The following is a 16,716-nucleotide window of genomic DNA, read 5'->3' on the forward strand; positions in this document are numbered from 1 at the left end:
AGGGTTGTATTGTAGGGTGGGCTGTATGTAGGGATGCCATCCTTCCGGTGGGACCTAAGGAATCCCCTGAAATTACAGCTCATCTCCGGACTGAAGATATCAATTCCCCAGGAGAAAATGGCTACTAGAGGGAGGATTCGGTAACATAGACTCCACTGAAGTCCCTCCCCACCCCAAATCCCACCCACTCCCAGCTCCACCCTAAAAGTCGCCAGGTATTTCCCAACTCAGAGCGGGTGACCCTGGGTCCACCCCGGATCCTGCAGAAACATTCTCAAAGGGCCAGATTTCTACTTTGGGAGTCCAACTGGATGATTTGACTTCCATTTCACCGTCTGCGGCACTTAACAACCTTCTTCTTCCAAACTGGCGTTCCCCCCCCCCAACTATAAGTTATTTATAGGTGGATCTATTAGCAGTTTTACGGCACCTCAGCAAATACTCTTCATCCTGCTGGAGCCATTTCTTTGCAGTCTGCCCATAATGTTGAGCTCTGGTGGTTTCACAGCAGCCATAAAGATGAAACGGAAAGGCAGCCGCATTAAATAATCATCCCTGTTTGTTCCAGTGCACTGGGAAGTTACTCAGAAGCCTCTAATTAGGAACAAATGATAAAAGCCGTGGCTTCCAAGGGCCATTCCGCACAGCGTTAATATTGCTGAAGTCTTACCCTTGTGTAACGCTATTTTTTTAACGTTCTGCACAACATCGTACACAATCTGCAGCACTCCTGCAACACTCCCGCAAAAATCGCTTCTTTGTAGCGCTAGACTCTTGAGAACAACCTGCAACACATCCGGAAAAGACATGTGCGTTCTCAATATAGCAGTAGCAAGCATGTCCCTCCCTAATCTCTCGCACCCGAGCTTCCAGCGTCACGATCGCCATTTTTTCCCCTTAAACCGGCAAAAGCAACGAATAAGTGATGCTTCTTTTGCTGAAATCCCTCCACAAACAATTGTCTGTAAAGTTTCTGAGCACAATACAGCACCCTGTTCGACACTGCCTGTAATTTCGGCCAGAAATTGCACTGGGGGGGGTTAACTTTAAGAGCGTGTAAAATATTAAGTGCCAGCTCCTATGCAAATGAAAAAGGTCTTTCTGGTACATCGAATGAACAAATATGCATTGCTATGGTTGTTTGGGGGTTTTTAAAAAACAGATTTTAAAGGGAAGCACGAACACAACAGTTGGCTGTTCTGTTTGATTGATGGCCAGGGGCGGGAGGAAGCACGGAAATATATCGCCTCCTTTGTTGCGATTTTGGTGAGACTGGAAACTTGTGCATTACGAGAACAGCGCTATTGGGAGAGCCTTTTTTTCAACAGAAACGGCTGTGCGCGTTACTGAGACCTGCCGCTATTGATTGCAGTGCTTTTCAATAGCGCGCAGATATAGCTACATTGCAGGTTGTGCGGAATGGCCCCAAATATTCCCCTGCCCAGTTAGCTTTCTTGGCCAGGCATATTCCACAGATTTCAAGAAGTCTGTTTTGGGAGACCAACCAGCTTGGAAGGCAGGCATAGGTTATTCTTGCAAGCATCTATTTTAATCCAAGTTTACTTGTGGCTAGACTTTTCACCAACTTCTTATAACCTGGTGTAGTGTTGAAAGGGTGGTGGCCTTTAATCTGGAGAGCCAGGTGTGATTCCCCACTCCTGCACATGCAGCCAGGTGGGTGACCTTGGGCCAGTTTCAGTCAGTGCTTCCGCAGCTCCACCTTCCTCACAGGGTGCCTGTTGTGGGGAGGGGAAGGGAAGGTGATTGTAAACTGCTTAGAGACTCGTAAAAGCAGAACATTAAAAGCTTGAGAGCCAGTGTGGTGCGAAGAGTGGTAGATTCTGATCTGGAGAGCTGGGTTTGATTCCCCATTCCTTCACCACAGGAAACCTGTTGGGTGACCTTGGGCCAGTCATGGTTCTCTCAGAGCTCTTATCAGCCCTATCCACAAGGTGTTTATTGTGGGGAGAAGGAAGGAGATCACAAGCCTATTAAAAAAAACAAAATGGGGTACAAAATCCAGCTCTTCTTTTTTTCTGTTGATACATTTTTGTTTGCTAAAGAACATCACACCGTAAAATAGAATTTTGTTTTGCTCCCTTATATTAAATTAGCCACTAGGTGCCACTGTACTTCTACTCTAACCTCAAAAAGCAGCAAAGAAAATTGGTTTGCTGGAACTGTTCTCTGTGGATAAACACCTAGCAAAATGTAGGCACCAGGGATGGGTGATTTGATTTGGATAAGCCAAAAAGTACCCAAATCAATGCAGATCTGGGTGCTTTTCAAACCTGAGGCAAATCACTTTAAATGGGTTAAATCAACAGTGGTTGAATCATGATTTGGTGATTAGACCGGTTTAAAGGAAGAGTCAGGGGAGGGAAGAGAGCAGACCAAGCAGGTGATGTTTCATGACCAGCTGCTTGATGCTCTCCACTGCCAGAGATGCTGGGGGGAGGCATTTAAAGAGCCCACCAAACAGCTGATCATGACACATTAGCTGCTTGGTGCGCCCTTTAAATGCTTCCTACTGCTTTCTCAGGCAGCACAGATATTCTATACCAGGGGTAGTCAAACTAAGGCCCTCCAGATGTCCATGGACTATAGTCCCCATGGGAATTGTAGTCTATGGACATCTGAAAGGCTGCAGTTTAACTACCCTTGCTCTACACGGCCTGGAAAGGCCGGGGGAGGGGAAGACAGAAGCAAGTGCAGGGGGGAAATTCAGCCTACTGGGTTCGGTCAAATCAATTCGGCCAAATCTGAGTTAGTGAAGGGTGGTTCGGGTGATTCAGATTTGGTCTGAGTGGATTCCAGCCAAATCTGAAAAAATGAATCCTGCGCACCCATGCCTAGTAGGCACCTTTCCCCCTGCTCAGTTAGCCAAAAGTTTTTTGCATGAGTCCATAGGCCATTGCAACTTTCCATTCAAAACAAGTATTATTGTAACAATCACACCCATATATGTATGTATGTGTGTGTGTGTGTATGTGTATATATATATATATATATATATATATATACACACACACACATATTTAAAATAGAATTATCTCCATACAAATAAAATATTATTTATTTATTTAGTTAGTTTTAGGTTTTTATGCCACCACTCACGACGAGCTGTCTCATGGCAGTGTACAATATAAAACCAATAAAAATGACAGTCTAAAAACCCATTAAAACCCCTTATTGTAACAATCACACCCATGTATGTATGTGTGTGTGTGTTTGTGTGTGTGTGTATATATATATATACACACACACACATACATTTAAAATAGAATTATCTCCATACAAATAAAATATTATTTATTTAGTTAGTTTTAGATGTTTATGCCACCACTCACGACGAGCTGTCTCATGGCAGTGTACAATATAAAACCAATAAAAATGACAGTCTAAAAACCCATTAAAACCCCTTAAACAAAACAATCAAATAGAAAAGGGAAAGTAGGTGGCAGCATAATAATCCCTAAAACCTCTTCATGAGCCAACAGCTGTTCCAGCCAAGGGCCTGAAAAGACGACCCTATTAATGCAGGGGCTGGATCGTACAAATAAAGTAGGGTGGGATCCACAGAGTCACAACTCCAGTCACAACTCCTGGCCTCAACCAAATGCCAGGCCCTGTGGAACCTAGCAAGATCCCTCAGGGCCCTTAGCTCTTCTGGGAGCTCATTCCACCAGGCTGGGGCCAGGCAAATATCCCGGGGGCCTGGGACAACCAGCAAATTCATACCTGCATTCATCATAAAAAGAGGAAAAGGCCATGAGTTATCAAAAAAGCACATTATACATGGAACTTAATTAGTATCTTGTTTCCGCTCAGCTAATTTGATCCTTATCCTTTTTGCGGCTAAAGCAAGGCTTGATACACTGTAAGTAATTAAAGTCTCCATATCAATCAAAAGCTTAACCATTTGATCAATAACTGTTTGGTTGTTAATATATGTAAACCATTTGTCTAGAAATTTAGCCCTAGGTTCCGCACAGAATGGACAAAAGAGGATATAATGGATTATATCCTCAAGGACAGGGATATTGATTTCTTATCTTGGTATATATGCTAACCTCATCCAGCCCTTCTATCTATATTCCTTATAATCCCATCTGCATTTTAGGGGAGCAGTTGGTATTACTAGCATCCCCATATTGAAGAGCCAAAGGCCGATATATATATATATTATTCAATAGAGGTTGAATTTCACAATTTGGACATTCATAACATTAACATTCAAAAGTAAGGACAACCATTGAAGAAGATTACTATTTGAAAACGGGACATATCTAGATACCGTTCTGGTTGGATCCTATACAAGAATAAACAAGAACGAAGAACTTTTTATTTCATATATTCTGTATAATTTTACTATATCTATAGTAGCCTTGAGCAGGGGCAGCTCTCATGAAGCAGGGATCTGCAGCCTCCAAGCCTCCGCGGAAAGTGGAAGGAGGAGGGGGTGGTCAGGGGTGAGGGATGGAAGGCGATTAGCTGGCCGCTGGACAGACAGGCAAGCCGTTGGAGGAGGAGGCACTCAGGGGCGGGACAGCTGCCCTGAGTGGGTGTTAAGTGCTGAGTGGCACTTAAGCCATGAGACATGCTCCTCCTTCAAGGCTTTACCAGAAATATATTATGTGGAACAGATTTATTTAGTTTATATTTATTGTTGTTGTTAGGTGCGAAGTTGTGTCCTGCCCATCACCACCCCATGAACAATGATCCTCCAGGCCTTCCTGTCCTCTACCATTCCCCGGAGTCCATTTAAGTTTGCACCCACTGCTTCAGTGACTCTATCCAGCCACCTCATTCTCTGTCGTCCCCTTCTTCTTTTGCCCTCGTTCGCTCCCAGCATTAGGCTCTTCTCCAGGGAGTCCTTCCTTCTCATGAGGTGGCCAAAGTATTTGAGTTTCATCTTCAGGATCTGGCCTTCTAAAGAGCAGTCAGGGTTGATCTCCTCTAGGACTGACCGGTTTGTTCGCCTTGCAGTCCAAGGGACTCACAAGAGTCTTCTCCAGCACCAGAGTTCAAAAGCCTCAATTCTTTGATGCTCGGCCTTCCTTATGGTCCAACTTTTGCAGCCATACATTGCAACTGGGAATACCATAGCCTTGACTAAACGCACTTTTGTTGGCAGGGTGATGTCTCTGCTTTTTAGGATGCTGTCTAGATTTGCCATAGCTTTCCTCCCCAGGAACAAGCATCTTTTAATTTCTTTGCTGCAGTCCCCATCTGCAGTGATCTTGGAGCCCAGGAAAATAAAATCTGTCACTATCTCCATTTCTTCCCCATCTATTTATCAGGAGGGCCGGATGCCATGATCTTCGTTTTCTTGATGTTGAGTTTCAAGCCAACTTTTGCACTCTCCTCTTTCACCCGCATCAACAGGCTCTTTAGTTCCTCTTCACTTTTTGCCATTATTATATTTTGAGTCCAGGGGCACCTTTTAGACCAGGGGTAGTCAAACTGCAGCCCTCCAGATGTCCATGGACTACAATTCCCATGAGCCCCTGCCAGCGAACGAATTGTAGTCCATGGACATCTGGAGAGCTGCAGTTTGACTACCCCTGTTTTAGACCAACAAAATTTTATTCAAGGTGTGAGCTTTTGCGTGCATGCACATTTCCTCAGACTATCGAATAGGAATCATCAGAATACAGCCATAAGGAGAGGGTTAATGGCAGAGACTTTCCCAGTTGTGAGCTACTACACTACTGGAGGCTTTTTTGCACATGATGCCTCATTTAAAAACAGCTTTGTGAGCTGGGCCTCAGTGACTTATGTGAAGAAATTAATTTTCTGTCAGGGTTTGTGCTTGACGGCCACTGCTACTAATACAACTGTAAGCTTTTCCTCTCTCCTGCCTAAAGACAGATGGGAAGCAGAAATCCAATTAAGACCAACCATCAAAGTTCTAGAAATGCTAATGGACTTCCAGGCCAGAAACCGTGAAATGGTCAGCTCACACCTTGGCTGGAAGCTGGAAACTGTTGCCTAGGAGGGACACAGAGACTTTGGCGTGTGAGGGGTTGGTTGTATCTTCCTGCAGATTTCAGGAAAGGATTTTTTCACCTATATTGTCTGTGTGGAAAAAACACATGAGATAAAATCCTTCAGCGTCAAGGAAGAGGAAGAGCTGTTTTTTTTGTATCCCACTTTTTACTCCCTGAAGGAGCCTCAAAGCAGCTTACAATCACCTTCCCTTCCTCTCCCCCAAGCACAGTTTGAGTCCAATGGCACCTTTAAGACCAACCATGTTTTAGCGAAGGAGTGAGCTGGCATATGTATGCACACTTCTTCAAACAGTGAATGGGAAATCGCCAGACTTTCGAGGCACATGTGAGAAACCGACATGGTTACCCACCTACCTCTCTCCCCTGTGAGGTAGGTGGGGCTGAGAGAGCTCTGAGAGAACTGTGACTGGCCCAAGGTCACCCAGCAGGCTGCATGTGGAGGAGTGAGGAATCAAACCTGGTTCTCCAGTTTAGAGGCCACTGCTCTTAACCACGACACCACACTGGCTGTGGAAGAGGTGACCTGTGGAAGAGGAATGGGAAGGCGACTGTAAGCCGCTTTGAGCCTCCTTCGGGTAGGGAAAAGTGGCGTATAAGAACCAACTCTTCTTCTTCTTCTTTTCAGTGGATTTATTTTCATGGGTTCATCTAGGACAACGACACTTGTAGGAAGGAGTTTTTGCCATTGTAACAAGGAGCAGACAAAAAGGTGGCTGCTGGACAAGACTCCAAGGTAATTGAATGCTCGTGAAACAAACCAATTTTTAATTTTAAAAACTGCCTTAGAATAAGATCATCTGGGGCACATATAGAGTGAGGGACAGGGGAATTGTGTGTTTAACACTTTTTGCATTCATTGTTGTGCAGATAGTATGTGTATGGCATTTAATTTTTTTTATTGTTGCTAGTTTCAATAATGGTGCTTATTCTCTGTTCCATATAGACTTCCAGATTATGAATGCCTGGAAGATTAGGCGGAACCCTTGGAACCAAGCAGAAAATAGCTGACAGTAGTGCTGAGGTCTTCCAGCATCATTTTCTGAAACAGAAACGGAACAGATAGGAAGGGAAAAATGGAGGGGATAGAAGTGTGTCAATGGTGACAGTCTAGGAATGTCCCTATATCTCTGTGGTCTTTACTTTAGAGCAGGGGTGGTCAAACTGTGGCCCTCCAGATGTCCATGGGCTACAATTTCCATGAGCCCCTGCCAGCAGTTTCCTAGAGCGTGGTCTGGAAGCCACTTCCCCCTGAAACACCACTTCCCCCTGAAACACTGCCCCCTCCTCCATCTCTCAAGGTGTGTTTGATGTGGCTAATATCAAAGCTTTACCCTTACACTTACGCACAAGAAGTTATCTTCTGAGTCTTGAGGTAATGAGCATGTAGATGTGAACAAGGCCTCAAAGGTCCTCTTCTGCTTTTACTGGTGAAAGTCATACTACATATGCTCTTAGTTTTGGGGACCCCACCCATGTCCCATTTGGTGAACGCAAGTGATATCCAGTGCCTGTAGAACCATCACAGGGATTCTTTATGTTCATTTCCTCCCAAGAATACAGTAATAGACATCTGGGTGTTAGTGGCTAGATCAGGGGTAGTCAAACTGTGGGCCTCCAGATGTCCATGAACTACAATTCCCAGAAGCACCTGCCAGCATTCGCTGGCAGGGGCTTCTGGGAATTGTAGTTCATGGACATCTGGAGGGCCGCAGTTTGACTACCCCTGGGCTAGATCGTAGCACTAGAATCCAGATGTTCTGTATTCAAATCTCTGCTGGGCAAGCAAACTCACTGGGGAGCCTTGGGTGTGTTACTGGGCTTTTCCGCATTATCATTTTCCTCACTTGAGTGCCCCTGTTGCTTTAGGGGAGGTTCCTTTGCTGTACACGTTTAGCCCCTTCTAGGTAAAGGTAAAGGTATCCCCTGTGCAAGCACCGAGTCATGTCTGACCCTTGGGGTAACGCCCTCCAGCGTTTTCATGGCAGACTCAATACGGGGTGGTTTGCCAGTGCCTTCCCCAGTCATTACCGTTTACCCCCCAGCAAGCTGGGTACTCATTTTACCGACCTCGGAAGGATGGAAGGCTGAGTCAGCCTTGAGCCGGCTGCTGGGATTGAACTCCCAGCCTCATGGGCAAAGCTTTCAGACGGCTGCCTTACCACTCTGCGCCACAAGAGGCTCTTAACTTAGCCCCTTCTAGTGATGTATTTGACATTGCATTGCTGTGGACATAAGGTAAAGGTAAAGGTATCCCCTGTGCAAGCACCGAGTCATGTCTGACCCTTGGGGTGATGCCCTCTAGCGTTTTCATGGCAGACTCAATATGGGGTGGTTTGCCAGTGCCTTCCCCAGTCATTACCGTTTGTAACTGTGGACATACAGAGATGTAATATCGAATCGACCACTAGAGGGAGGTAAATACAAGTGGAAAAGAAAAAAAAAGCAGGAGGACAGGGGAGTCCAAACTGTCTCACCAGATGGCCATGGACTACAATTCCCATGATCCCCTGCCACTGGCAGGGGCTCATGGGAATTGTAGTCCATGGACTTCTGGAGAGCCAGTTTGGCCACCCCTACAACAGGGAAACACAAGCAACAAAAATGAAAATGCAGCCCACAATTTATCAGCCTCATATACCTCACAGGGTTCTTGTGCAGACAAATCAAGGAAGGGAGACCCATGCACTGTTCTCAGGACTCCTTGAAGGAAAAGCAGGATAAAAGTATACTAGACTGACCGACTTGCAGCCCAAGGAAATGACTCCCGGGCAACAGAGCGAGGCTAAGCACAGAAGCGTGTCACTCTGTCTGGGTGTGCGTCATCTGCCGGTCGGTTAAGTCTCAGCTTTATTACATAAAAGCTCTTGGCAGGGAGCAGCACATTAAATCACAAAATAAGAGCTGCATCCCAGAATAAGCAATATACTCCTGATCACTGATTTCTTTCATATTCTGCTGCCAGTCTTCTAGAAATGGCAGGGAATTAAAAGGATAACTCCACAGCACTCTGTGGCAAAACAGAACAGAAGATCATTGGAACATAGATGAGGCCTGTCACAGGTCCTGCTGGAACTGGGTTGGCCAATCTGTGGCTCTCCAGATGTCCATGGACTACAATCACCATGAGCCCCTGCCAGCGACGTCTGAAGAGCCCCAGTTAACCAGCCACAGCAGCCAACAAGATAACAAGTGAAAAGTGAAACTAATGAAAAGGCTTTTCTCTTATTTTTTAAGTAATTCATTTCTCCCCTGCCGTTTTCCACAAAAGGGGACCCAAAGCATCTTAGACCGTTCTCCTCCGTTTCATCCTCACGACAACCCTGTGAAGTAGGTCAGGCTGAGAAAGTGTTAACTGGTCCATTTCACAGCACAAAATACACAGGATAAATGCAGCATGCACATCAAGCATGCAATCCAGACATGGAGATGACATGGCAAGAACATGTGACAACAGGATTTCGGCAAAATGATTACATCATTTCCAGTTGCCCTGGGAGTGACATTGTGTCACCAGCAAAACTGATTGGCCCGGATTTGCCATCTCCCATTTTTCTCCCACTACTCAATTGAACAGGGGGGGGGGGAATGCTAGTAGAAATGGGAGAAGAAGAAGAGTTGGTTTCTCTGCCCCGCTTTTCACCACTCAAAGGAGTCTCAAAGCAGCTTACAATTGCCTTCCCTTCCTTTCCGCACAACAGACATCCTTTGGGGTAGGTGGGGCTGAGAGAGCTCTGACAGAACTGTGAGAGCAACTCTTAACAGGACTGCGACTGGCCCAAGGTCACCCAGCAAGCTGCTTATGGAGGAGTGGGGAATCTAGCATACTTCTCCTCATTAAAGGCAACTGTTCTTAACCACCACACCATGCTGGCTCTAGCACGTGCAGAAAGCTCTGTGATTAAAGTAGGATTAACAGGTGAGTATAAAACAGCTTCTTTCCCCCAGTTACTAGTTATTATATCACAGGCAAAAGTGTTTGGGATAGAGACTTCAGCGAACAGAAGCAAGCCAGTATGTCCCCTTGGCCGGCTCCTTTCCACCTGTGAAAGCAGGCGCTTGGAATGGAGTCAGTCTCTCATTTTCCAGCATCCTTCGAAGCAGGGGGTCGCCCAGGGACAGCAGAGTCCTGCGCTTCCAATCGCTGCATTAGAACCGTGACCTACTTTCTCCCTGGTTCTGCATTGCTGGAGGGAAACAGGAGATCTCTTGTGGCTGCTTCAGAACAGAAATAGAAGGGGAAAGGATTTCTCTCCCTTGCCATTTGCGGGAATGAAAACTCCCCTACACACGACCCAATGGAGCAAAAGATGTGAAATACAGGTATGTTCCATTGAATTGCACGATGTAATTAAAAAGCAAATGGGATACCCCGCTACCCTCCCCATCTGACATTTCATCCCCTGGCATGGTTCCCCCACCCACTCAATTTGGACTTCTTTGCCAGAAATCTCAGCAGAGTTCCCGAGCTCCAAGGGAGGCCTGGACGTGGGGGGGTGCGCTTCGCCTCAGTTCGGCCGCCTTGGTGATCACCGAAGCCCAAAGCGACGTGTAGGAGGCCAGCACCGCGGCGCAAAGAGGGGAGGCCAGCCACCGTGCGGCTGCCGGCTGGTGCACCACTGCCGCCCCCTCTCCTCTCCGCGGCACTGGCCACCTCGGGCTTCGGTGATCGCCAAAGCGGCCGAACCGAGCCGAAGCGCACAACCCTATGCCGTGGAATGCCAACTGATTCAGAATCATAGAAACATGGAGTTGGCCACAGCGAAACGCCTCTAGAAGCCTCTCGCCCCAAAAACCCTATAGGTTGCCGTAAGTTATTTGCAGCTTGACAACAATATATATGATTGAGATTTATTGGGGCTAGACCTGGCAATGTTGATTAGCTGAGGTAATGACCCTCCATGTTCAGAGGCAGTATACCTTCTAATGCCAGGTGCTTGGGGGCTGTCCTGGAGATGCACCTAACCAGCCTCTGTGGGAAAGGAGATGAACCTTGTTCTGATCCACCAGCCCTCTTCTCATATTCTCATGAGGCGCATGCGGGTTGCACGCATGCAAGTGTATGAGACAGCATTAAGATGTGAGAGCCAGCTTGGTGCCATGGTTACGTGTGCCGACCTCTAATCTTGGGAGCCAGGTTTGATCCCCCATTACTCCACGTGCAAACAGATGGGTGACCTTGGGCCGGTCACAGTTCTCTGAGAGTTCTCCCAGCCCCACCTGCCTTACAGGGTGTCTGTTGTGGGGAGAGGAAGGGTAGGAGGTTGCAAGCTGCTTTGAGATGCAGGGGCCTGCTGGGTGACCTTGGGCCAGCCACGGTTCTCTCAGAGCTCTATCAGCCTTGCCTACCTCACTGGGGTGTATTCCACACATGTGGAAAAGACCAGGCTGGCCCTCATATGGCTGTAGGGCTAATCCCCACAACCACCCGCCATGTTCCCTTTAATGCCACAAGGGACAACAGGGCCTGTCCAGCCACAGGCCCGTGTGGATGTGGAAGAGCTCCCCCCCTCCTACGGAGGCCTGGATGGGGCAGAAAATTTCCCACGACTCCGCGGTGCTTCATGGCACCAGAGGGTTGAATTGAGCATTTTTCTTTTTGCAGGAAGGTGGGATTGTATTGTCACGCGATCCCACCTTCATGAAACCCGACCCCCCCTTCCCCCCTGCGCAGTGGAGCCTTTCTGCTCCAGCGGCATCCATCAGGACGCAGAAATCCGGGGAGGACTAGGTCCATCATACTAAATGGTCTTCCACAGTGGAGCATGCAACTCTGCCGCAACGCACCAGGAGCAGCCCGGAGTGGCGCCACTGGTGCGGAATCGTCCAGGATGTATTTTATGGGGAGAGGAAGGGTAGGTGATTGTAAGCCACTTTGAGACATGTTTGGTTAGCACAAAACAGGGTACAAAGTAACCAGCTTTTCTTGTCTTTTTAACAGCTGCTTCCAGTTCCTGATCTTGGGATCCGTTCTTGGAAGGAAGCAATATCAAAACAAAGGATCTGTTTAACGGTTCAGCCCGCAGTCGCCCATCCACGATTGTCCTGCCGATCCATGAATAAAACCTGTTGTGTTTGTGGTTCTGTTAACAATCCTGCCAAGGTCCGAGCTTGAGGACCAGGGCAGGATCAAAGCGGACAATGTCATTCACCAATACGCTGCTAGATCCTCGTTTCAGGATCCAGTCAGTTTAGACCAAAACTGACCAATAGCGTGCATTGGTGGGTAGATCCATTGTTCATGAGTGTTTATGGGTTGGGGTTCTTGAGGGGTTTCTCAGTTCAGTTTTGCCTCTTGCGGAGATCCTAATAAAGAGCTGACTGCACACTCAGCCGTCCTGGCTTCCTTGAACCCGTGGATTTAACAAAAGTCACTGTAATGTGAGAGATTTCGGCACCAGTCATATATCTGACCTCCAGGGAAATGGTGCCCTTTTTCCCCACAGTAAACCAACGAGCCTGAAGTTGGACGGTTGTTCCTTTTTCCATTGCTTCTCGACTGATGTCCTTTTGATAACAGCCTCACCTTGAGTTGAAGTCATTCTCTGACGGGATTTTTGAAAACATCCTCAATTAAAATCCAGCCTACGTGTACTGTTAATGCGGCAGAGACTTCTGTCAGAAGTGAGGTAACAAAGGCCGTTTCGGCTTTACTCCGACTATGCTCCCTCTGGGCCCAATCTTTTAAAGACTGGAACTTTTGTTTCAGGTGTTTGGTATTTTAAATCCAGGCAAACACAGATTGATATTTAGAAAAACTAGGTGAGGGGAGAAGATGTTACATGCACTGGTTAATTATGGATTCCATTTGTGAGCTCTGCTAAGTGGCTGCTTTTTTAAAAACAGAAGAGTTCAAATATCACTATTTATTTCCATTTATTCCTTCATCTAGGGTTGCCAGCCCCAAATTAACTGATCCCTGGACTATTAATTAATTTATTTATAATCACATTTATTTTCTGCCCTTTCTCCGAGATCTCAGGGCGGATCACAGCCGAATACAGTTACACAGATAAAATACAAAATTAGGAATTTTCTCTACTAGAAGGAGTCTCAAATCATCTTCCTTTGCTCTTCTCGCAACAGACACCCTGTGAGGTAGGTGGGGCTGAGAGAGCCCTGACAGCTCTGTGAGAACAGCACTATCAGGGCTGTGACTAGCCCAAGGTTGCCCAGCTGGATGCGTGCTGAGGAGTGGGGAACCAAACCCAGCTTGCCCCATTAGAAGCTGTCACTTTTAACCACTATACCAAGTTTTAAATGTATAGTTAATTTTAAGTTAAATTATTAAATATATAGTTAATTTAATTTCATGATTTAAATTAAGTTAAACTAATAAATGTATTAATAGGTTTGTAGAGACCAGTTCCCCTGGAGGAGTTACCCAATCCCCTCTGAGCTTCTTTTCCTCTGCAAACTCTTGGTGCGGTCTCAAACAGCTTAAGTATGTTGCGGGGGGCTCATGGCGTTAATAGTTCAAGCTGTTCGAGAAATCTTGCTCTGACCACCACATAGGGCTGCCAGCCTCCAGGTGGGAGACAAGATCCGAAAGTCTGGCAAAAACAATAAAGTTGTATTCTAAATATCAGCCCCAGTCTCTTATTGTAGTAAGAAGGATCCAAAGTGAAATTCCGGATTACACACTCACTTTCAATGCAATCACACCTTCATCTGTGGTGACCTTCAAGAATAAAATTAATAAAATGCCAGGAAGTGGCCCTATAATGCCCCAACTAAATATAAAACATCCCTGATTTATTTATTTATTACATTTATATACTGCCCTCCCCAAAGGCTCAGGGCAGTTCACATAAAACAGAACAGAAAGCATACAGATAACTTCTTAGATTAACAATAATGAATGAAGTAAAACAACAAACAACATGGAACAGTAGAAAAATGTGGGAAACATTCAATTAAATCTTTCTGATAGCCCAGTGGGTTGGGCGGAGTTATGGTGGGTGCCTTTTTCTGTAGCAATCCAAGTAATTCGATGCTACAGAAATAATAGAAAACAAATATTACATTGAAATAGAGATGGTTAATTAAAATATGAGATGTATATTAGGAATAACAAAATCCCAAAATAACTTTTAGTATCAATTTGGCATGCGGCTCACACCATTCCTGGAGACCCTCTGTAAAAGACTGGGCCCTAAAAGGTAAAAGACTGGGCCCTAATTTGTCCTGTTAAATTATCTAGGGGTAGTCAACCTGTGGTCCTCCAGATGTTCATGGACTACAATTCCCATGAGCCCCTGCCAGCGTTTGCTGGCAGGGGCTCATGGGAATTGTAGTCCATTAACATCTGGAGGACCACAGGTTGACTACCCCTGTCATAGACTACACAGTCATAGTAGCTGAATCTAATTAAAGGTAAAGGTAAAGGTATCCCCTGTGCAAGCACCGATTCATGTCTGACCCGTGGGGTGACGCCCTCTAGCGTTTTCATGGCAGACTCAATGCGGGGTGGTTTGCCAGTGCCTTCCCCAGTCATTACCGTTTTACCCCCCAGCAGCAAGCTGGGTACTCATTTTACCGACCTCGGAAGGATGGAAGGCTGAGTCAACCTTGAGCCGGCTGCTAGGATCAAACTCCCAACCTCATGGGCAGAGCTTTCAGGCTGCACGCCTGCTGCCTTACCACTCTGCGCCACAATAGGCTCATCAGAATCTAATTAGGAATGTCCTAAAGGGCTATGTAACAATAAGGTACATTAAACATTTACATACATGGGAATTGTAGTCCATGAACATTTGGAGGGCACAATAACAGATCTTTAAAACCGATATGTTAAACAGCATGAAGATTTTAATATCATCATCATCATCATCATCTTTGTAACACGAAGAACAAGAAACAATGCACTCAATCCTTCCTTTCCTCCCCAAGGGGGCGAGGGATGCCCCGGCGGTGCCCCGGGAGTCAGTCCCCGTCTCCCCCCCCCCCACTCCCGGTTGCCGGGATGGGCGATCCCCAAGCGCGTCGAGCGGCCAGGCGGTGGCGCCGGAGGGCCGCCGGTCGGTGATGCAACAAAGGGAGCCGCGCCGGCCCGCCTCCGCCTCCGCCTCCGCCTCCGCCCGCCCCTGGGGCCCCGGCCGCGCTCACCCGCTCCTCCTCCTCCTGCCCGGCCATCATTCCGGAGCCGGCCGGGGCAAGCGCAGAGGCCGGGCGCTATGGGCAGCCGGCCGCGCCGCTCCCTCCTCCGTCGGCTGCGCTCCGGGCGCTGGGCGGCGCGGCCGCAACGAGGCTGCGGCTGCGGCGGCCGGTGCGCCCCGGGCGGGCAGCGCCGGTTGACCTGGCCGCTCTCTTCCTCCTCCTCGTCCTCCGCCGCCATGGGGCAGCGGGGCTGCTAGATGGGCGGCTCCTCCCGCGGCGGGCCAGGCGCGCCCCTCGCCGCCCCAGCTCCCCGCCGCCGCCCGAGAAGACGCCGCGCCCTCCCGCAGCCATGGGCACCCCCGCCGCCGCCGCCGCCTCTGCCGCCTGGGCGGCCAGCCTGGTCCTGGTGAGTGGAGGGCGCCTGGGGAAGGGGCTGCGCCTCGGCGCTCCGGAGCATCCCGCCCGCCTGCCGCAGGCAGCAGGCAGCCGAGGGAGGCGGCATTGTTCCCCGGCATGACCTCATCGCGGCTCGTGCGGAATAGAGACGGCCACGGCGGCCCGAGCCGCTCCCGGACTTTCGGGCCGTCGCGGTAGGGTCGCCAACCTCCCGGCGGGGTCTGGAGATCTCCCGGCGGTCCCAGGGTTCCTCCAGGCCGCCGAGAGCGGGATCCGTGGCGAAGAGGGCGGCCCCCTCCCCTGAGCTCCTGGCCGCTTCCCAAAACATAACAACTCTCCCCCCCCCCCATCCCCACCACCACCACAGGGTCAGGTGTTTCCCAAGGGAGAGTTGGCAACTCTGAAACATGAGTCGAACTGGGGGGGGGTGAACCTGGCAGCTGACCCATGGAAGCCCCCATTGCATGGAGCATCGCCAGGCGTCCGAGCGTTGGAGGGCTAGGGGCTGTCAGCCAGCCGGTCTCAGCTTCCCCCTGCCTGGGGACCAACATCCCGTCCGGAGGCTGCCCCTTGGCTCCACTTCCCCGCAGGCCCCTTGAGGCCTGTGCCCCCTGCAACCAGCCCCTCTGCCATCTTATTGTGCCCAGTAGATCCTTGTCTCCACACAGTGTGTCTGGGGAGGGGTAGAGCTGCTGCCTTTCTTTGCCCCCTTTTGCCATCAAGTAACAACTGACTTACGGAGTGTTCCAGGCAAGAGATGCGCAGAGGTGGGTTGGCCATCGCCTGCCTCTGCGTGCGTTGGGGCCCCGGGGCTTCCTCGAAGGTCTCCCATCCAAGTACTGACCAGGGCCGACCCTGCTTAGCTTCCGAGATGTCATGAGGTCAGGCTACCTTGGGCCAGCCAGATAACATTGATTCTCATCCCTCCCTAGATGAGCCCTGCCTGCCTAAACAAAGCGGCAAGCCCCTGAGCCTGTTGAAATCAGCACTGCTGGTCCAGGCCGCTGGAGAGACAGGGGTTCGGTTGAGCCCCAAGTTGCCCCCTCCAGCCCAGGATCAGGGTATGGCTGTAATCCCGACGGCCCACTAAATGTTCTTCTGCCCTGTTTTGCAAGGAGGAAGGCTCCCAAGGGCTGGGCTCTTCCCCAAACCTTTTTCAATGGAGTTCAGGAGCTCGTGTCAGATTGAGGGGGTCAATTCTAAGACCCCG

The 16,716-nt window shown here is 48.6% G+C and overlaps 2 protein-coding genes across 3 annotated transcripts in view; one reads left to right on the forward strand and one right to left on the reverse strand.

The window, feature by feature from the left end:
* Positions 1 to 6,843: 6,843 nt before the first annotated feature.
* On the reverse strand, positions 6,844 to 15,348 carry LOC143827518 (uncharacterized). Of its 2 annotated transcripts, none has more exons than XM_077317123.1 (2): positions 15,120 to 15,348; positions 6,844 to 7,053 (listed from the first exon to the last, which is right to left on the reverse strand). In XM_077317123.1, the coding sequence occupies exons 1-2, from the start codon at positions 15,346 to 15,348 to the stop codon at positions 6,938 to 6,940; spliced, it is 345 nt and encodes a 114-aa protein (XP_077173238.1). In that variant the 3' UTR covers positions 6,844 to 6,937. The 2 variants fall into 2 exon arrangements, with proteins under 2 accessions (XP_077173238.1, XP_077173245.1); XM_077317130.1 differs by lacking the exon at positions 6,844 to 7,053 and adding an exon at positions 11,871 to 14,007.
* Positions 15,349 to 15,366: 18 nt separating this feature from the next.
* The window catches only part of TNFRSF21 (TNF receptor superfamily member 21), a 74,085-nt gene continuing 72,735 nt past the window's right edge, over positions 15,367 to 16,716 (forward strand). Inside the window, exon 1 of the mRNA XM_077317110.1 lies at positions 15,367 to 15,516. Within this exon, the coding sequence (XP_077173225.1) occupies positions 15,460 to 15,516 (57 nt within the window). The 5' untranslated portion in view covers positions 15,367 to 15,459. The remainder of the gene's footprint in view (positions 15,517 to 16,716) is intronic.

This window comes from Paroedura picta, chromosome 1, assembly GCF_049243985.1.
Source record: "Paroedura picta isolate Pp20150507F chromosome 1, Ppicta_v3.0, whole genome shotgun sequence".
In the NCBI taxonomy this organism is placed as follows: Eukaryota; Metazoa; Chordata; class Lepidosauria; order Squamata; family Gekkonidae; genus Paroedura; species Paroedura picta.

Bases quoted from the DNA above. Each gene is read 5' to 3' on its own strand.
- LOC143827518 (XM_077317123.1), bottom strand. From the start codon at position 15,348: ATGGCGGCGGAGGACGAGGAGGAGGAAGAGAGCGGCCAGGTCAACCGG. The intron at 7,054-15,119 runs GTGAGCGCGGCC...TTTCTGTTTCAG, and splicing joins GGCAGGAGGAGGAGGAGCGG to AAAATGATGCTGGAAGACCT.